Here is a 22,985-nt window from a genome sequence, read left to right as displayed (position 1 = left end):
ACATAACCACAGAAAACACTCAAATACTAAATAAAGAAACAAACATAAACAAACGCAAAATTAAAGAAGCCTTACTTATACAACAACTTAAACCCAAAATAAACCAATATAAAGGAACGCCTTTATACCTATCTACATTCCGACACTCAGTTACACAACCCCTTCCAAACATGTGGTCAGCTTCCGGTCAGTTACCTCTTTCTTTCTTTGTTAATCTGACGATGACCGAAGAAGGTCGAAACGTTGTTCGCTCTTCTACGTAAAATATTTTCTCAACGCAAACGAGCCGTTTTTACATATATATTTCTCTACAAGTGAGTTTTCTCGACATCACTGATCAAGCCCAAAATCCATTCGGGGAAAGCAGCTCTCGGACTTGGGCCGAGGAATGGTACATTTCAAAGCTGCGGCGATAGACCGGTCGTGTTTTCCGGGAAAAAAATTCTGTTCGTCCTGACCAAACTCGTCGCTTCCCGGGGCCTGAACAGACAGAAGGATGGCGTTCACAGTTTTCAGGTCGCTCTGTAGGTCCTCCCGTTGACTGACAATATTCGGATTTTTTCCAATTTTATTCAATCTCTCTGCAGCAACGGATTCCATGGTCCGTCGCATCACCGGAAACATGTCCAGAACAGCATTAAAGTGGTCCACCGACAGGGAGAACAAGTGACAATAGGTTTCGGCTCGGACACTGGCTACACGTCTAGTGTTGGTCAGAAGACAAATTTCTAGAAAGTGTTAAATAGAGACTGGACTGAGTTATCGGCCACGGAACTTTGTAAATTTTGTCTTGAAAAATAGATTTTATTTTTAAAAATATTTTAACTAAAGGTAAATAGAAACAAAGAGACACAGGTTAATCCATTGAAAAATATGAGTTTCCCCCCTAAACATACACTATACACACATGATCCTCACTGAAGTGCAAAGGGTCTTACGTTCGACTCCAATCTCATAAAATTATAAATGAAATAACTGGTGCTCAATTACTGTTCTCACGATCCTCAAATGAGACTCGAGGACAAGCACTGTTTCTCAGAGAGGAAGAATATGGTTGCTTGAGCTGTTAAAATAGTCCCTCTAGAAATCTAACGTCTTACGAGGGTTCACATAGAACTCGTACACTTTGTGAGTAGTCCCGGGTTCAAATAATCCACGTGGGAGATGTAAAAGCTAAAATTACCAGGTACGTGGACTAAGTAATGTACCTCAACACCTCAATAGGCCTAAAGTCATACACTTACGTAAGTGATACATAAAACCAATAAGGTTTATAAAGCTTAAAAGAAGTCAGCTTGTGTCCTTTCTTCAAAAGTTGCGCAGATAGCCTGGTTGCTTTGCGCCATAAAACACCAGATCTTCAAACGTTCAAATTATTCGCTAGACCTACTTCATTTGTCAAATAACATGTTCTTTATGAGCATTATAAAATCAGGTTTTGATAAAATATATCAGCAGTAAGAAATATGATACCATTGAAACAGACAAAAAGTTGTGTAAGTCAAAAGATAATTAAAGCTGCACTAGTATATTTTCATTTTTTAATCCAAGCGTGTTAAGGCGTGAGACTCGTAATTGGAGGGTCGCGGGTTCGCATCCCCGTTGCGCCAAACGTGCTCGTACTTTCAGCCGTGGGGGCGTTATAATTTGACGATCAATCCCACTATTCGTTGGTAAAAGAGTAGCCCATAAGTTCGCGGTGGGTTGTGATGACCAGCTGCCTTCCCTCTGGTCTTACACTACTAAATTAGGGACGGCTAGCGCAGATAGCTCTCGAGTAGCTTTGCTCGAAATTCAAAAAAGAAACAAACAAACATTTTTTTCTTTTAAATAACGAAGCATATAAGACTATTTGTTCATGTCCCTAATTATAAACTACTAATCAGATAGAAGTAAGCAGTGTACTACTTCCTCGCCAGGTCACGGACCTCCTGCCACTATTATAAAAGTATCTACAGCGTAATCTACTAAGAATATTTTTGTTGTATGTATCGCACGGATTCGAACGCGGCTCGCCAACTCTGATATTCGTAGCTTTAACACAGAGCCAACCAGCTGTGAAAGTCGACAGATATTACGTTGTAAACTGTAAAGAACAACAAATTAATTCGATATATCCTGAAGCAAATGAACAGAAAGGACACTAACAATTAATATTAGCGACTGCAACTCTTGTATTTTTTAAAAAGAAGTTAATACATATTTAAACTGTATTATTTTATAGTTAAACCCATAAGAGCTGTTTGAAGATTGGTGTCCAACTAGGTTTCATAACCTCAATTATTTCATTTCTAAGGCATCACTGAAATGTGATGTGTTTTCAGAAACAACCAAAATAATTGTTTTCCGGAATAAACAAGAACTTCCAGAACTGTTTCTGAGAATATTTTTCGATATAAAATTAATAAAGACGCGGTCCCCTGGTTTACCAACCTCCAAAGTACGATCCATCAGAAAGACTCGTAGCGACCTCGCCAGAAGACATGACAATGTCGACAATCCCTTCTTGTATGAAGTACATCTTGTTACCCAGAGTTCCTTCTTTGATAATGATGTCTCCTGGTTGGAAGACCTCGTAATGTAGTTTGGTAACCACGTCATTCACGAAGTTCTGATCAGCGTTAGTGAAAAACGGGACAGATGCCACGAGTTCACGACAGTTGTAATTGATTACGTCCTAAAATTTAGAACAATAAAAAAAAAGACATAAATTATTACCTGGAAAAAATATGTCAAAGAAGCAGTTCATTAATGAACCAAACCAATGAATTATTTTCTCGAAAGTGTCTGAAGTTTGTACGTATCCAATGGTTTTCTTTACTTTTACCTACTACATAACGAACGTTAGGTAAACAAGGACCCAACAATAAACTAAATAAGAACGAGAAATACACAATGTGGTTTTAGTAGCAATGCACGAATAACTAGGCTGACATGTACTAGACAGAGAGGTCATAGGTCATACCAACATCACGGAACAGTATGGTTAGCTAAACCATTCAAATATTACTCCAGACAATGTTTAGAATTAGTAAGTTACTGAGTAAGTTGTTAGTATTTTTTCTACAAAATAAGTTTTACTTATAAGAATATTACTGCAGACATTATAAAATATATACTGACACGACACATGGTCCACTACGTCCACTTAAGTAACCATGTCACTTGACAAAACACATGGTCCACTACTTCTACTTAACTAATCATGTCACTTGACAAAACACATAGTCCACTACTTCCATTAAACTAACCATGTCAGTTGACAAAACACATGGTCCACTACTTCCACTTAACTAACCATGTCAGTTGACAAAACACATGGTCCACTACTTCTACTTAACTAACCATGTCACTTGACAAAACACATGGTCCACTACTTCCACATAACTAACCATGTCACTTGACAAAACACATGGTCCACTACTTCTAATTAACTACTCATGTCACTTGACAAAACACATGGTCCATTACTTCTACTGAACTAACCATGTCACTTGACAAAACACATGGTCCACTACTTCTAATTAACTACTCATGTCACTTGACAAAACACATGGTCCAATACTTCTACTTAACTAACCATGTCACTTGACAAAACACATGGTCCACTACTTCCACATAACTAACCATGTCACTTGACAAAACACATGGTCCACTACTTCCACTTAATTAACCATGTCACTTGACAAAACACATGGTCCACTACTTCTACTTAACTAACCATGTCACTTGACAAAACACATGGTCCACTTAACTAACCATGTCACTTGACAAAACACATGGTCCACTACTTCTACTTAACTAACCATGTCACTTGACAAAACACATGGTCCACTAAGTCTACTTAACTAAGCATGTCACTTGACAAAACACATGGTCCACTAAGTCTACTTAACTAAGCATGTCACTTGACAAAACACATGGTCCACTACTTCCACTTAATTAACCATGTCACTTGACAAAACACATGGTCCACTACTTCTACTTAACTAACCATGTCACTTGACAAAACACATGGTCCACTACTTTACTACTTAACTAACCATGTCACTTGACAAAACACATGGTCCACTTAACTAACCATGTCACTTGACAAAACACATGGTCCACTACTTCTACTTAACTAACCATGTCACTTGACAAAACACATGGTCCACTAAGTCTACTTAACTAAGCATGTCACTTGACAAAACACATGGTCCACTACTTCCACTTAACTAACCATGTCACTTGACAAAACACATGGTCCACTACTTCTACTTAACTAACCATGTCACTTGACAAAACACATGGTCCACTACTTCTACTTAACTAACCATGTCACTTGACAAAACACATGGTCCACTACTTCCACATAACTAACCATGTCACTTGACAAAACACATGGTCCACTACTTCTACTTTAACTCAACCATGTCACTTGACAAAACACATGGTCCACTACTTCCACATAACTAACCATGTCACTTGACAAAACACATGGTCCACTACTTCTACACTTTAACTAACCATGTCACTTGACAAAACACATGGTCCACTACGTCCACTTAACTAACCATGTCACTTGACAAAACACATGGTCCACTATTTCTATTTAACTAACCATGTCACTTGACAAAACACATGGTCCACTACTTCATTATAACTAACCATGTCACTTGACAAAACACATGGTCCACTACTTTCTACTTTAACTAACCATGTCACTTGACAAAACACATGGTCCACTACGTCCACTTAACTAACCATGTCACTTGACAAAACACATGGTCCACTACTTCTACTTAACTAACCATGTCACTTGACAAAACACATGGTCCACTACTTTTACTTAACTAACCATGTCACTTGACAAAACACATGGTCCACTACTTCTACTTAACTAACCAAATAACTTGACAAAACACATGGTCCACTACTTCTACTTAACTAACCATGTCACTTGACAAAACACATGGTCCACTACTTCTACTTAACTAACCATATCACTTAACAAAACACATGGTCCACTACTTCTACTTAACTAACCATGTCACTTGACAAAACACATGGTCCACTACTTCTACTTAACTAACCATGTCACTTGACAAAACACATGGTCCACTACTTCCACATAACTAACCATGTCACTTGACAAAACACATGGTCCACTACTTCTACTTAACTAACCATGTCACTTGACAAAACACATGGTCCACTACTTCCACATAACTAACCATGTCACTTGACAAAACACATGGTCCACTACTTCCACTTAACTAACCATGTCACTTGACAAAACACATGGTCCACTACTTCTACTTAACTAACCATGTCATTTGACAAAACACATGGCCCACTACTTCTACTTAAGTAACCATGTCACTTGACAAAACACATGGTCCACTACTTCTACTTAACTAACCATGTCAATTGACAAAACACATGGTCCACTACTTCTACTTAACTAACCATGTCACTTGACAAAACACATAGTCCACTACTTCCATTTAACTAACCGTGTCACTTGTCAAAACACACGGTCCACTACTTCTACTTAACTAACCATGTCACTTCACAAAACACATGGTCCACTATTTCCACCTAACTAGCTCTGTCACTTAACAAAATACATGGAGCACACAAAAGGAAACTGTTTTGTTTGTTGTCAAGTGCAAATCTACCCAAGTGGACCGAGGGTATTGAAACCCGAATTTTAAGTAATAACTTATTTTTAATCTTCTGTAAAGGTCAAAATGTAAACGTTATTCGCCTCAAGAAAGTTCAACAGTAATAAAACATGTGAAAATAGAAACATACAACAATATGATAAAACGTAAATAAGAAAACTAGCGCAACTGAACATCAGTGTGTCTGTGTATCCGTTATTTAGGCGTTTCCGCATTTCTTGCCCAATGAGCAACAAACTTGACACAATGGTAGGGGATGACATGAGAAAGGTCATATGAGGGTTGATCCCATCTAAAATTTCATATTTAATTTCGAATCAAACTATCAATGTTGTTTGTTCGTTGGCATTAAGATGAATTTTGTGACTGTGTAAAAGTCTTTCTTTTCAGTTTTGATTCCTTTATGTATTTTTATTATACTTTTATTGTTTATTGTGTTAGATAAAAAGAATAAAAAACAGAAGCACAATTTCCTATCCTTTGTTACAAACAAGGTTTTATTTCACTTGTCCAGCCAGTGGTAGTTACCATCTCAGGAAAGTTCGTTATATCCCTGAACAATTTCCAAAGAAATTAAATTGTAGAAGTGAACATTCTTAAAATATTGCGACATTCCGTAAAATTTGTAAACTTATTACTGTTAGTGAGAATTATGTAAAGTTTAGACTGTAGATGATTCATTGAATAAAACTGTTTATAATAACTACGCACTTAAAAAGTAGAACATTTTTATTTTAGCTACTGCTTCGCTTGGGACTGTTACAACTACATGAGTTATAAAAAGATTACACTGTATGATGACGTAACAAAGAGTGAACATCATTAACTGTTTCAAAAGAACAATTCATAACTATTTTGGGTCAGTTCCCTTGATTTCTAATGCCAGCCACTTATATAAACTGACGTTCAGCGAGTAAGGTTCTGGAGCAAACTGTAACCAATCATAAGAAGGAATGTCAATGTGGTGACAGGATACACAGAGTAGAGGGCGCCAGCTACTGCGTCTCGTAGAAATATCATGACTCAAGAACACGCCTAACGTCCCTACTGTGTTTCATGGAAGCGCCATCACTGTCAAAAAATAGAAAACTAAAACACTGATTTCAGTTGATGTGGATATGTTTTCACTTGAAACTCATGTCAGAGTTGTTGTGTGAATCCAGTTCAGATCTTCTCCACCTATAATGAGTTATCTTCATAGTTTTAAGTGTTGTAAGACGGCTAAAGTGCTATGTTGAGATTACCCTAATACTAAGCCGCCCTCTACTTACAGTTTTAAAAGAAGTTGTTAGGTAAATTTCCAGAATAATTTGACTGATCCGTCCACCATTAATCCCGGATTCAGTGGCATTTTTAAACATGTATTCCTAAAGTATTTATTCATCGAACGGCATATGGGTTCATAAGTTCTGGGATCTCTCACGAACTTTACATGGAAAATGTCACCTATTATATCATTCAGTTGTTTACCATGCTTGTTGACCCAGCAGGGCGAAGGACTTGCAATCTGAGGGTTCGAATTCCAGTCTCATGAAACATGCTCGCCCTTTCAGTCGTGAGGGCGTTATAGTATTATGGTGTCAATCCCACTATTTGTTGGTAAAAGAGTGACCCAAGAGTTAGCGATTACTAGTTGTCTTCCCTCTAGTCTTACACTGCTAAATTAGTAATTGCTAGCGCAGATAGCCCTAGTGTAGCTTTGAGCTAAACTAAAAACAAACAAACAAAACCATACTTATTACCTTATTCAATATGATGCACTCTACCGATAGTAGGTGAAAAAAACAAACAAGTCGGTATCCTTGTGGTTGATCTAACACACCGAAGACTGTTTTTATGGACAAAGTTTTGTACAAAAAGGAAACAACACATTCCTCCTTTTTATTATTATTATAATTATATCAATAGCGTATTGAGAAATGATTTATATTTTGTAAACAGTTTTATGTGTTTTATCCTCTAAAATAACACCAAATGCTCTACAAGTAGATTTCTGTTCATTAGTGAGTAAAACGATGGTAAATAAATTCTATGTGTTAAAGCAACAACCGTATTGGTTGAAATTACTGCTATAAAAGAACCAATCACAACGTATGCTAAGCGTAATGACTGCTGAAGCGAACCAATCAGAGCGAGTGGTTTGAAACAGTTTTTGACAGCAAGCAGTATTTCGGGCATACATTTTTTCCCAATTATAGAATGTGCACATGCCAGTCTGGATAAACACAACACCTAAACAGTTACATAAATTACAAAACACACTACTTACACCAACCTATAAAGTACCACGTGATAAGTCATCCAAATTCACACACAATTACAAAAACATAAAACTACCACCGATGAACTCTTGAATAATTCTCTAAATTACTGTATGAAAATATGACATAAAAACTACCAACTGTGTGAACTTGTATCGTTACTACATACATGATAGAAATAGACCTAAGCACCTCTCGCTAGATAACATATATTTTAGAAATAAAGAGTTAATTAGACCAACTCAAGCCAGACTAAAACTTATATTAGTGTTAAACTAAACTGAAAACATTTAAAAGGGTTTTTATGTCAAATGTTCTCACATTAGGGCTAAAGTCAGTGAATGAAGTGTGTGAGATATATACCGAACCATTCGTGATGTACAGGACTCTGTGATATCGAACTTTAACAACGGTGTATACAACACGTGACGTATCTGTTGATACCTACACGGATACTGCAGTGAACGCGGTCAGAGTAAGTTGTATCTATATTAATATTCAACATTTACCACGTAACATAATACAGGAGTGGAGGAAAAGGTCAACGAACCGTCCCCACCCCTCACGTCTTTAAGAATTGACAGAGAGAAATAAATATTTGTGGAATGTTACATACATGGGCGTGGCTCAAGTAAAGCTGTCAGAAGGGGAACTGTTTACCCTCATGTAGTAACGAATCGAGTATTTTTCCGCAGAATTAAAAATAAATGAAATAAAACTCAAACTACCGTACAGAAGGGGGGGGGGTACCATCGTTGTATCTGATCACCACCTTATCAACCAAAACACACATTCAGTACTTTCGTTTCGTTAGTGTTTCGGGTACAACGTCTTAATTTAGGCTTAACTAGTTCAAGCGTTATTTTGTCTTTAAAAATTAATCACTGATTCTGAATCGCTCGAATTTAGTTTGTGGTTCGTCTCTTATTCTTCCGCGACAAAATAAAATCAATACACGGGTACAAAACGACAATAAAAACAGTCGTTTTAAAACATGTTAACTAAAACCACCTCTCGAAGTTTTTCTGATAATTCTCCAAGTATAGCATCCTCGTCATAATATTTCCCTTGATAGCGATGCTCGAAGTAGTCTGTGATTCGCTGACGCAAGTCTCGAGGCAACTTACGGTAGGCCATGTATTCTTCCACTTGTTTCACCTGAAAAACCAGCCAATCAGTTGTTAGATAGTGATAAACACAATACATCGACGCGACGCTCAAGAAAAAACTGTTTCCAAAAGCTACCGCTAGGGTTAACATTCGTGATTTCGATAATTTCTGTTTGAATAAGACTTTTTTCATATTATACATATTTAAAATTTATTATTCAGGTTTAGTTAGCCCTAATTTTGAGCTACTTACCAAAGGGAAAGTAACAGGCAGCACCATCTGCTTCCGCAAGCGCTTAGAGCAGTTCTTTAAACCGAATAACAGGAACGACTGACTGTCACTTTTCGATACCCATGGTAAGTAGAGCAAAGATAGCCCGTTGGGTAGCTTGGTACTTAATTTATTGATAAGGAGAGAACAACGGCTGGTATGGGTATTAACACTTTTATTATTAAGGAGAGAACAACGGTTGGTATGGCTATTAACACTTTTATTGATAAGGAGAGAACAACGGCTGGTATGGGTATTAACACTTTTATTATTAAGGAGAGAACAACGGCTGGTATGGGTATTAACACTTTTATTATTAAGGAGAGAACAACGGTTGGTATGGCTATTAACACTTTTAATGATAAGGAGAGAACAACGGCTGGTATGGGTATTAACACTTATTGATAAGGAGAGAACAACGGCTGGTATGGCTATTAACACCTTTATTGATAAGGAGAGACCAACGGTTGGTATGGGTATTAACACTTTTATTAATAAGGAGAGAACAACGGTTGGTATGGCTATTAACACTTTTATTGATAAGGAGAGAACAACGGCTGGTATGGGTATTAACACTTTTATTTAGAAGGAGAGAACAACGGTTGGTATGGCTATTAACACTTTTAATGATAAGGAGAAAACAACGGCTGGTATGGGTATTAACACTTATTGATAAGGAGAGAACAACGGCTGGTATGGCTATCAACACCTTTATTGATAAGGAGAGACCAACGGTTGGTATGGGTATTAACACTTTTATTGATAAGGAGAGAACAACGGTTGGTATGGGTATTAACACTTTTATTAATAAGGAGAGAACAACGGTTGGTATGGGTATTAACACTTTTATTGATAAGGAGAGAACAACGGTTGGTAGAGGTATTAACACTTTTATTAATAAGGAGAGAACAACGGTTGGTATGGGTATTAACACTTTTATTGATAAGGAGATAACAACGGTTGGTATGGGTATTAACACTTTTATTGATAAGGAGAGAACAACGGTTGGTATGGGTATTAACACTTTATTAATAAGGAGAGAACAACGGTTGGTATGGGTATTAACACTTTTATTGATAAGGAGAGAACAACGGTTGGTAGAGGTATTAACACTTTTATTAATAAGGAGAGAACAACGGTTGGTATGGGTATTAACACTTTTATTGATAAGGAGAGAACAACGGTTGGTATGGGTATTAACACTTTTATTGATAAGGAGAGAACAACGGTTGGTATGGGTATTAACACTTTTATTGATAAGGAGAGAACAACGGTTGGTATGGGTGTTAACACTTTTATTAATAAGGAGAGAACAACGGTTGGTATGGGTATTAACACTTTTATTGATAAGGAGAGAACAACGGCTGGTATGGGTATTAACACTTTTATGAAAAATGAGAGAACAACGGTTGGTATGGGTATTAACACTTTTATTGATAAGGAGAGAACAACGGTTGGTATGGGTATTAACACTTTTATTGATAAGGAGAGAACAACGGTTGGTATGGGTATTAACACTTTTATTGATAAGGAGAGAACATCGGCTGGTATGGGTATTAAAACTTTTATTAATTAGGAGAGAACAACGGTTGGTACGGGTATTAACACTTTTATTGATAAGGAGAGAACGACGGTTGGTACGGGTATTAACACTTTTATTAATAAGGAGAGAACAACGGTTGGTAGAGGTATTAACACTTTTATTAATAAGGAGAGAACAACGGTTGGTATGGGTATTAACACTTTTATTGATAAGGAGAGAACAACGGTTGGTATGGGTATTAACACTTTTATTGATAAGGAGAGAACATCGGCTGGTATGGGTATTAACACTTTTATTGATAAGGAGAGAACGACGGTTGGTATGGGTATTAACACTTTTATTAATAAGGAGAGAACATCGGCTGGTTTTGGTATTAACTCTTTTATTAATAAGGAGATAACATCGGCTGGTATGTGTATTAACACTTTTATTAATAAGGAGAGAACAACGGTTGGTATGGGTATTAACACTTTTATTAATAAGGAGAGAACAACGGTTGGTATGGGTATTAACACTTTCATTATTAAGGAGAGAACAACGGTTGGTATGGGTATTAACACTTTTATTAATAAGGAGAGAATAACGGTTGGTATGGGTGTTAACACTTTTATTAATAAGGAGAGAACAACGGTTGGTATGGGTATTAACACTTTTATTAAAAAGGAGAGAACAACGGTTGGTATGGGTGTTAACACTTTTATTAATAAGGAGAGAACAACGGTTGGTATGGGTATTAACACTTTCATTATTAAGGAGAGAACAACGGTTGGTATGGGTATTAACACTTTTATTGATAAGGAGAGAACAACGGTTGGTATGGGTGTTAACACTTTTATTAATAAGGAGAGAACAACGGTTGGTATGGGTATTAACACTTTTATTAATAAGGAGAGAACAACGGCTGGTATGGGTATTAACACTTTTATTAATAAGGAGAAAACAACGGCTGGTATGGGTATTAACACTTATTGATAAGGAGAGAACAACGGCTGGTATGGGTATTAACACTTTTATTGATAAGGAGAGAACAACGGTTGGTATGGGTATTAACACTTTTATTGATAAGGAGAAAACAACGGTTGGTATGGGTATTAACACTTTTATTGATAAGGAGAGAACAACGGCTGGTATGGGTATTAACACTTTTATTGATAAGGAGAGAACAACGGTTGGTAGAGGTATTAACACTTTTATTATTAAGGAGAAAACAACGGCTGGTATGGGTATTAACACTTTTATTTAGAAGGAGAGAACAACGGCTGGTATGGGTATTAACACTTATTGATAAGGAGAGACCAACGTTTCGATCTTCCTGAGCCACCTTCGTGTTCTCTCCTTATAAAAAAAATGAGATACATTTGAAATACATTATTATTTCAAGCGGGTTTCTCGTCATCAAGAATTACTTCATAGGAAATGATTTTAGTTGAATCACTCCCGAACATCGGACCCACCAAACCGCAGCCCGCAACATCTATCACTGGATCACGCTCAGTCTAATACATGCTACAATTGATATGAAAAGTTTCGAATAAATAGTTCCCTTAGATGGACTCAGCAGATAACCCCATGTGGCTTTGCTATAAGAAAACACACACACACACACACACACACACATCAAATAAATAGCTGGTTTTATAAAATAACGGAAGTGAGTCATACTTATTGTTTTATTACTAACCAAAGGCTTCGAACACATAAAAACTTCAAAATACCTAAATTTTTGAAACCACGTTTACTTTCTTGTTTTTCCATAAATTTAAAAACTGGCGTAACTTATATATATATATATAACAAAATTAAAACTGGCGTAACTTATGTATATGTATAACAAAATTAAAAGAAACGACTTAACATATTTTACTTACCTTTTCTCTGTACTGACGTCTGGACGAATCTAAAGTCTGAATTAAATTTGTAGTATGGCCAAGGAACAGGGCATAGCAGGTGGCGCCACTGATCATGCTCAACAGAGTTAGCCACATATCTGTTAAGTTTTGTGGTGGGAAGCGCCCATAGCCGATACAGAGCATGTGAGACATGGCTTTAAATAAGGCCCAGGAATACTGCTCAAACCAGAAGACATCCTGAATGAAAAATGTGGGAAAATTACTAACAATAATTCATTGACTCCAGTTGAAAGACAAGCAACTTAATAGGAAGAGTACTGAATTATTGGAGACAACTCCAGAAATAATCATCAAAGGTTATCTTTAACCTTCGTTCGCAGAATAGTAAAAATAGATGAAAAGAAAGTCTGAGAATTTTGTTTGTTTGTTTGTTAAGTTGAAAATCTTTTGGTCGTTTCGTATATCGAAACAGTAATAAAAGGCGGTTAATCTGTCTATCAATGTTGGGAAAAAAATAATAATTATTTTTAATTATTTTTTTAAGATCGAAATTGTCTTTACTCAAGTAACAACTTTCTGTAGAATTAACACACTTTTCATTCCACGTTTCATTCGTGTGCTTTTATTGCTAGTTACATAAAACCTTTACGTAAGGTACTCCAATTTTTCAAATTAACAATCTAATATACCTTCCACTACAGGAGTTGGAACGTAAGGTAGGAGGATAGAACAGAGCTTTCCATATCCAATTCAGGTGGTTTACGACCCTCCTAAAATTTTCGATAAGTTTACTATTACTTTAATGTTAACCAAATTTGTGGTACAAAATCATGGCTTCCCATAAATAGGCATAGATTCTGAAACGCACGTGATGGCTAAAAAAAAAGATGGTCGATGATACGAAATAAAAGTGACTAAAGAAAAACAAGAAACAGAAGGTCTGGTAAGATGATCATTTAACTGCTTGCCCTCACATCATATATTGACCCCACTACATCAAAATAAGCTTAAAGTGCATCACTCTAATTTTGGAGAATTCCAGAAGAGTATCTCTAACGGCACGTGAACTTCAGGCTTGCTCCTCCCTCACTGTATGACGTCATGTTCTCTCGTGACGCTGCAGAACTGAGAACTCCAGAAGAATATGTCCATTTCATGTCCTGGTGTTATACACTGTGGTAATCTTTGGTAAGCCCATCAGATCTGTTAAAACTAAGACTTCCAGAGAAAGAGTTCCATTTTGTGCTCAGATGTCATAACAAAACGATCATCTTCAGCATATCCATAAGATCAGCTAAAGCTAAGAGCTTCAGAGAAATATATCCATCTAATGCCCTGATGACACATGTTCAGAATATCCATAAAATCATTCCGAACTAAAGGTTCCCGAGAAATATGCCTATCTTATGCCCTGATGACGTATTCAAATAGCAGCAGCTTAATCCATCCAATCAGGGAAAGGTTCCATTTTTACGTGGAAGTCCAAGAATCTTTATCAACTTCACGACACGAGAATGCTGTATGAAGTCCATAAATTAATACTTCTAACTTGAATATTGTTCACATAGTTTTAAGAAAGTAAAACCAATTAATTAGTTGCCCTGCTTATTCAACGAAAACGAAACGAATCGTCTAAAGATATAAAACGATATTTAAATAAATTACAACACAATTATGACCACAGGTCTTTTAGGTTTCGTATAAAGAAAAAGAGACAAAGGCTCTAAATAGTGTTTTAATTCACCTGTAGTTCATTAATGGAGACCCAGGAACTAGGAGGATATCCTTGAAGCATGGGGACTAAAAACTGGAGACATCCGCTCCAGTGGCCTATCAGTAGCATCATACATATCAGGTTGAATATCTTCATGAAGACATTAGCCACGTTGAGAAACTGAAAAAAAAACACAACAACAACTAAAGAAGAAATGACATTGAGAAACTAAAGTTACCAAACAAGAAGTGACAAAATATCATTAGTATTATATGAACTGTTGCAGGTTGCTTGAAAGAATCACCAATAACTTTCTTGTGACCTAAGTTGCCAGAAACTTACTCGTTTTGGTTCAACTCTATATATGTTTTACAGTGCGACCCTGGTGGCAAGTTTTGAAACTTACAGTTTTTACACGAGATATTATTAACCGATGTACAAAACATTGTGAATTACTAGATGATAATATTGTATCTTCATCTTATAGCAGGTATAATAAAAAACTTTCGTCTGATGAAGGATTTTTATTATTATGTACAATCTTTTGTTGTTACAGACATGATATTGTTTTTTTCTTGAATACGGAACGTGGACTAATCATTATCGTGAATTCGACAGTTCTAGTTTGTGTCCCTTTGTCGAATAAAAACAAAAGGAAGAAAGAGGCATGCACTTTGGATCAGTATGTGCATTATAAGAGTGACTGTCCCATAATCGGTCAGCCAAGATTAGCCCCTGGCGCGTGTTGCTTCTAGTTCTGTCAGTTGAAAATTAGAAACAGCTTCAGTTTGTGAGAAAATTCTAAAAAAAAAAAATAAACATATTTATTCGCAGATGGCGGTAACGTCGTGTAATGCAATGACACTTCTGCGATATAAGAAGGTGTTATCCTTTGCAACTACTAGACTTATATCATACAAGCCATGATCACTGGTAGACATAGTAGCATAACTGACAACCCAAATCCAAAACTGTCACCAGCGATCTCTGTGCTTTAGAAAATTAATTATGGTTCTAATTATTTTAATACATTTATAAATCTACCTAGTCCTAACCGAAATATTAAACACTCAATTACATTACTTTGATTTTACGTGGAAGTTCGAGTCCTAAATGATAATACACTGTTACTAATATACTGTTATTAGAATGAAAATTATTACGGGAAACCCCGTCTTTTTTAGTGCCACGTAAGTGTTTACGTTTCAAACGAATAATTGTTGCTACCACGTTAAATGTTACGTGTAAACCGAATTTCTTTGAGACCACGTAACTTTCACTTATAAACTGGGCTATTTTTCGACCTTGCAAGTTATCACGCATAAAGTGAAGCATTTTTAGAATCACGTAAACTGTTATGTGTAAACCAAACCATTTTTATAATCATTGTATGTTGTTACGTGTAAACCAAATAATGTTTATGGCCACGTGAATTGTTACATGAGAAACAATTCATTTTTATGACTACGTAAATTATTACATCAATAAAGAACCAAAGCCCTCGTCGCTACGTTGTTACTTTAGATTTCCGGAACAAGCCGTATCAGCAGTTTGAAAGATAACGCGATTTAACATCGCTGACGTAATATCTCATGTGAAATACATCGCTGACGTAATATCTCATGTGAAATACATCGCTGACGTAATATCTCATATGATATACATTGCTGACGTGATATCTCATGTGAAATACATCGCTGACGTGATATCTCATGTGAAATACATCACTGACGTAATATCTCATATGATATACATCGCTGACGTGATATCTCATGTGAAATACATCACTGACGTAATATCTCATATGATATACATCGCTGACGTGATATCTCATGTGAAATACATCGCTGACGTGATACTCTCTCTAAACCCCCCTTCCTAAATACGAGGGCTGTTCAAAAAATACGCGGACTGACGTCATAGAACAAAATGTACTTTATTTAGAAGTTACAGGTCTGGGACCCCTTCAAAGTACTCTCCTCCCCAACGCACACACTTATCCCAACGGTGTTTCCACTTGTTGAAACAGTCCTGGTACGTTTCTTATGTAATGTCCTCCAGCTCCTTCGTCGCATTTGCCTTAATCTCGGGAATCGTCTCAAATCTTCTTCCTTTCAAGGGTCTTTTGAGTTTGAGGAACAAGAAAAAATCGCAATGAGCAAGGTCAGGTGAGTAGGGGGTGGGGGTGGGGGAAGAACAGTGATCGAGTGTTTGGCTAAAAACTCACGAGTTCTGAGGCACAAACTTCGCAGCAACGCGGTGCATCTTCAATTTTTCGGTCAAAATCTCGTAACAAGATCCAGCTGATATCCCACACTCTTCAGCAAGCTCCCTAACAGTCAGACGTCGATTTGCCCGCACCAGAGTGTTGATTTTGTCGACGTGTGGGTCGTCAGTTGACGTGGAAGGACGTCCAGGACGCTCATCATCTTCAATGGACTGTCGACCATCCTTAAAACGTTCATGCCACTTGAAACACGTCGTACGCTTCATAGCAACATCACCGTAAGCCGTGTTAAGCGTAGCAAAAGTTTCAGTCGCAGATTTTCCAAGTTTAACACAAAATTTCACAGCAAGTCGTTGCTCTTTCAGGTGATTCATTCTGAAATCCGCCAAACGAAGAAATTGCACTTCACTTAAAACCACGCAGCTAATACACAAATGAAGATATCTGCAATCGGGAAATGGCATCGTAATCGCTTGACCGGTGCGAACCTAGCGACACCAAGCGGATTCCCCTGGAACCAACTGGAGTCGCGCAATTCAAACAGTCCGCGTATTTTTTGAACAGACCTCGTAAGTAAAATATCGTAATTCAGACGCTTTTAAGTCTTATAGAGAGATAAGATACGTTTGCGGTTACAAACTAAAGGAGAAGTAATTCACGTTAAATCAACGTGGTATATTGAGCTAAAATAAGAATGCGCCAGTGTTTATACAATATATTCTAATTGTTTTATTGCATTCATTCTATTGTTTCAGAGAGTTAAGTACGTCATATATTGAAACGAGTTTCAATATGCAAATCGGTACGTCACGTGACAACTATAGCCAACACTTAAGTCGTGGGGTAATAACCTTTAGAAATTGTTTGACATTTCCTAGGTACAATGATTCCTCCAAAAGTTGACCGGTTCTGGCTGGATATGTAATTTCAAAAGCTGGATATCTCTTCTAGTTATTAGCATGAAAAAACTACAAAAAAAAGGATCAACTCTGGACCACTCAGAAGGAGACTTGTAACAAGTCGTATTGCAATTATTCTAAGCAAAGTGAGGCGTCTTGTAACAAATGATAATTCAGAAATACTAAAAACAGGGGTCAAAAGCTGCCCACGTAAGAGATCATAAGGTGTTTCCACGACACATTTGTCGCATGCATCAAATAATGAAGGATGAAATAGATATTCCTGTTAGACTAAAGTCATACTGGTAATGCAGTGCCTGTATAGTTCTACACGAGAGGACAGTTGAAATGAACGCTTGGAAACCATTGTTGTCTTATATCAGATTGACAACGGAAAGCAGCATGGGGTAGTGGTGTATTTCTGAGATGGCAGATAAATACGACTCAGTTTTCAGTAATGGAAATTACGTTCCAGGACTATTGTCATGATTCACGGCTGTTAGATAGATTATAATCAAACGTTGTGACATGGACGGTAACAACGTGGTGAGGCTCCAAAATTGTTTGAATGTAACGTATATAATCTTTGTTTTGTGAGAAAATATAATCATTATTACAAATCTTTCTTTCTTTTCGGAAAATATCATGTTATGTGTGATTTTTCTTTAGGCGGTATCTTTTTCATAACATAGCATCATATGCGCGCAGTAGTCCCCAGTTTTAAAACAATGAACGACATGGAAGGAAGCTACTAAACAACTGTCTCTTTGACCAATCTTTTGTGATTAAAAAGTAATATTTAACAGTTATTATTATAACGAGCCAATGACCTTAAAGTGCGAAGCGAGTTTTTGTGGTAACTGGACTCGAACCATGATTTATTGAAGTTAAAGTCCAGACACACCAACCCCTAGACCACTGTCAAAAACAAAGTCAAATAGTGTTAACGACACAACTTTCAGCGTTAAGTCAAAGTTGGAAAATAGTGTTAAAAATACAACTATCAGTGTTAGGTCATGGGTGGTTAAACAGTGTTAACTACCAACTATCAGTGTTAGGTCAAGGTTGGATAAACAGTGTTTACGACACAACTATCAGTGTTAGGTCAAGGTTGGATATACAGTGTTAACAATACAAATATCAGAGGTAAGTCAAGGTTGGATAAACAGTATTAATGATACAACTATCAGGGTTAGATCAAAGTTGAATAATAAGTGTTAACGATACAACTATCAGTGTAAGTCAAGGTTGGATAAATAGTATTAAAGATACAACTATCCGTGTTAGCTCAAGGTTGAATAAACAGTGTTAACGATACAACTGTCAGTCTTAGGTCAAAAATGGATAAATAGTGTTGACGATATAATTATCATAGTGAGGTCAAGGTTAGATAAACAGTGTTAACGATACAACTGTCAGTGTTAAATCAAGGTTGAATATACAGTGTCAACGATACAAATATCAGTGTTAGGTCAAGGTTGGACAAATAGTGTTAACGATTCAATTATCAGTGTTAGGTCAAGGTTGGATAAATAGTGTTAAAGATACAACTATCAGTGTTAGGTCAAGGTTGGACAAATGGTGTTAACGATACAACTATAAGAGTTAGGTCAAGATTGGATAAATAGTGTTAACGATACAACTGTCAATGATCGGTGAAGGTGGGATGACTATGTTAAACGATACATCAATCAGTGTTACGTCAAGGTTGAATAAGCAGTGTTAACGATACAACTATCAGTGTTAGGTCAAGGTTGGATAAATAGTGTTAACGATAAAACTATCAGTGTTAGGTCAAGTTTGGATAAACAGTGTTAACGATACAACTATCAGTGTTAGGTCAAGGTTGGATAAACTGTGTTAACGATACAACTGTCAGTGTTAGGTTAAGGTTGGATAAACACTGTTAACGATACAACTATAAGAGTTAGGTCAAGATTGGATAAGTAGTGTTAACGATACAACTATAAGAGTTAGGTCAAGATTGGATAAATAGTGTTAACGATACAACTGTCAATGATCGGTGAAGGTGGGATGACTATGTTAAACGATACATCAATCAGTGTTAGGTCAAGGTTGGATAAACAGTGTTAACGATACAAATATCAGTGTTAGGTCAAGGTTGGACAAATAGTGTTAACGATTCAATTATCAGTGTTAGGTCAAGGTTGTATAAATAGTGTTAAAGATACAACTATCAGTGTTAGGTCAAGGTTGGATAAACAGTGTTAACGATACAACTGTCAGTGTTAGGTTAAGGTTGGATAAATGGTGTTAACGATACAACTATAAGAGTTAGGTCAAGATTGGATAAATAGTGTTAACGATACAACTGTCAATGATCGGTGAAGGTGGGATGACTATGTTAAACGATACATCAATCAGTGTTACGTCAAGGTTGAATAAGCAGTGTTAACGATACAACTATCAGTGTTAGGTCAAGGTTGGATAAATAGTGTTAACGATAAAACTATCAGTGTTAGGTCAAGGTTGGATAAACAGTGTTAACGATACAACTATCAGTGTTAGGTCAAGGTTGGATAAACTGTGTTAACGATACAATTGTCAGTGTTAGGTTAAGGTTGGATAAACACTGTTAACGATACAACTATCAGTGTTAGGTCAAGATTGGATAAACCGTGTTAAAGATACAACTATTAGTGTTCGGTCACAGTGGTGATAGTGCCAGAGCAGATAGATTTAGCTGCCGTGTCTGCAAGCTCGTGCCTGCGAATACCAACATAGCCTGGTATCCAGAAAAACTGGATAGAAGTAGCAGTTAATGAGAAATGGGCCAGTCGGTTATGAATATCAGCAAGAACAGGATGTGAGCCAACGTGAAGTGATTCCATGGCCAGTATAAATAGTGCAGTTGGAGTACTGCTCAGCTTCAATATGATCCAGGGCAAGAGAAATGGCATACAGTTCAGCCGTGAACACAGAAGCTGTAGAGGGGATTCTGCGCGCAACCACCGAAACGCAGCAAACCATAGCAGAGTCCACTGAATTACCTGATTTGGAACCATGTGTATAAATTGGAACAGAATGATTGTTTGAAAGATGCTCATTAAATAAATGACAGCACTTCCAATCTGGAGTATCTGCCTTTTTCAGATGACTGAAAGAAAGGTCACATTTGGGGGTTGTAATAAGCTATCGTGGGATGGGCTGACCTGTGGAATCTGCAATGTTATCCAAGGACAGACCCAATTCATCCAATTGCACCTGGATGCGAAGGCCAAACGGTGCAATGGCAGATCGTCTGTTCTGAAAAGGTACGGCCTACTGAGGAAGGAAAACACATCCCCAGGTCGGATGCTTTGTTAAGGAACGAAGTTTCGAAGAATATTGTAAAGATAGTTGCAAACGGCGAAGGTGCAGAGAAGGTTCATGAGATTTAACAGGTTAGCTTTGAACAGGAGAGGTGCGGAAAGCCCCAGTGCAGAGTCGAAGTCCTTGGTGATGAATGGGGTCCAGCATCTTTAAGGCCGAGGGTCTGGCAGAGCCATAGACCATTGAGCCATAGTCGAGTTTTGATCGAATAAGAGCACGATATTCCTTTAACATTGAACATCGATCTGCTCCCCAACTGGTAGTAGAGAGGACACGGAGGATGTTCAGTGCTCTTGTGAATTTGACCCGAAGCTGCTTTAAGTGTGGTATAAAGGTCAGCTTACGGTCAAAGATAAGCCCCAAGAACGTGGTCTCAGGGACCACTGGCAGCAAAACTTCACCGATATGAAGTTCAGGATCAGGGTAAATACCCCGTTGGCGGCAAAAGTGCATGCAAGCGGTTTTAGAGAGAGAGAAATTAAAGCCGTTCGCCATAGTCCACTTCAGTACACGATTGAGGGCAGTTTGTAGTTGCCGCTCAATATATCTCATGTTGGACGACTGACATGAGATGTGAAAGTCGTCGACATACAGCCCATTCGCAATAGTGAGAGGGAGTTGTTCAGTGATGGCATTTATCTTTATATTGAAAAGTGTGACACTCAAAACACAGCCCTGAGGGACTCCAAGTTCCTGCACAAAAGAACGGTAAAGTGTCGAACCCACACGAACTTGGAATCTCCTGTCCATTAAACCTTTTTTTAATAAACATGGGTAAATGGCCACATAATCCATATGTATGAAGGTCTCGCAAAACGCCATACCTCCATGTTGTGTCGTAAGCCTTCTCAATGTCAAAGAATATTGATACAAGATGTTGGCGTTTGAGAAAGGCTTCTCTGATTGATGTTTCAAGACGAATTAGGTGATCTGTGGTGGAATGCTGTTGTCGGAACCCACACTGAGTGGGCGAAAGGAGGTTGTTTGATTCGAGGTACCAAACAAGACGAGCATTAACCATCCCTTCTAAGGTCTTACAGAGACAGTTCGTCAAAGCAATTGGACGGTAATTTGAAGGAATCTTGGGATCTTTCCCTGACTTAGAGAAAGGTAAAACAATAGCCTGGCGCCAGGCATCAAGAAAAACATTCTCCTGCCAGATCCGGTTAAAGACAATTAGAAGGACATCAAGAGAAGCAGGAGATAGATGGTGCAGCATGTCATAGTGTACATCATCAGGTCCAACAGATGTACTGACAGACCGATGAAGGGCCATTTTCAGTTCCACCAGTGTAAAGGGACAATTATAGTAAAAAAAAAAAGAGTCAGTTCGAAAGGAAAGAGGTGAACGCTCTGCCCGAGTCTTTATGGCTAAGAAGGTGGAGGAACAAGCAGAAGTGCTAGATACCCGGCAAAAGCTTTCACCTAGAGTATCAGCGATGCTCCGGACATCGGCCACCTCCTGACCATCAGAGAGTAAGATCGAGAGGGGACAGAATTGTAGTGCCCATTAACCTTTCGAATCCTGTCCCATATGACCTTGGAACTGGTGGTAAAAGATATGCTAGTTGTAAACTTAATCCAAGATTTCTTCTGGCTTTGACGTCTTACCCACCTAGCATATGCAGGGGCCCGTTGGAAAGCGACGCGGTTCGAAAGTGTGGGATATCTACGAAAAGTATCCCAGGCCCGTTTTTGAGCCTTCCGTGCTAAGTGGCAAGCAGGATTCCACCACGGACGAGGATATCGTGGAAAACGTGTCAAGGTTTTAGGAATACATAGAGCAGCCGCTTGTATAATACAGCCAGTTACCGCTGCCACACAGTCGTCTATTGATGGCTGATATACGATGGCAGGATTAAGTTCTGCGAGAGCAGTGAAAGTGGGCCAGTCTGCCTGATCCAGCTTCCATCAGGGCACGCGGGTAGGGTGGCATCGACCACGGCCAGTCTCTCTCAAAATTATAGGAAAATGATCACTGCCTAGTGGATTATTGTCAACCCTCCATGAAAAATGGGAGAATAATGAAGGGGAGCAAACCGAGAGATCAATAGCAGTAAAGGACTGACTAGGTGCGTGAAAATAAGTGGAAGAACCAGTATTGAAAAG

General features: G+C 37.8%; 2 protein-coding genes across 2 annotated transcripts in view; both read right to left on the bottom strand.

Annotated features, from left to right (window-relative positions):
- The window catches only part of LOC143237813 (unconventional myosin-Ie-like), a 524,866-nt gene that overhangs the window by 79,974 nt on the left and 421,907 nt on the right, over positions 1-22,985 (bottom strand). The window lies entirely within an intron of this gene.
- Ih (hyperpolarization activated cyclic nucleotide gated potassium channel Ih) overlaps positions 183-22,985 on the bottom strand; it is an 80,464-nt gene continuing 57,661 nt past the window's right edge. Inside the window, exons 5-9 of the mRNA XM_076477422.1 lie at positions 14,448-14,597; positions 12,722-12,940; positions 8,942-9,088; positions 2,434-2,677; positions 183-728 (exon numbers count right to left, since the gene is read on the bottom strand). Coding sequence (XP_076333537.1) covers positions 331-728; positions 2,434-2,677; positions 8,942-9,088; positions 12,722-12,940; positions 14,448-14,597 — 1,158 coding nt within the window. The 3' untranslated portion in view covers positions 183-330. The remainder of the gene's footprint in view (positions 729-2,433; positions 2,678-8,941; positions 9,089-12,721; positions 12,941-14,447; positions 14,598-22,985) is intronic.

The sequence above is a fragment of the Tachypleus tridentatus genome, chromosome 2, assembly GCF_004210375.1.
Source record: "Tachypleus tridentatus isolate NWPU-2018 chromosome 2, ASM421037v1, whole genome shotgun sequence".
NCBI lineage: Eukaryota > Metazoa > Arthropoda > Merostomata > Xiphosura > Limulidae > Tachypleus > Tachypleus tridentatus.
This window is presented reverse-complemented; position numbering and strand designations above follow the sequence as displayed.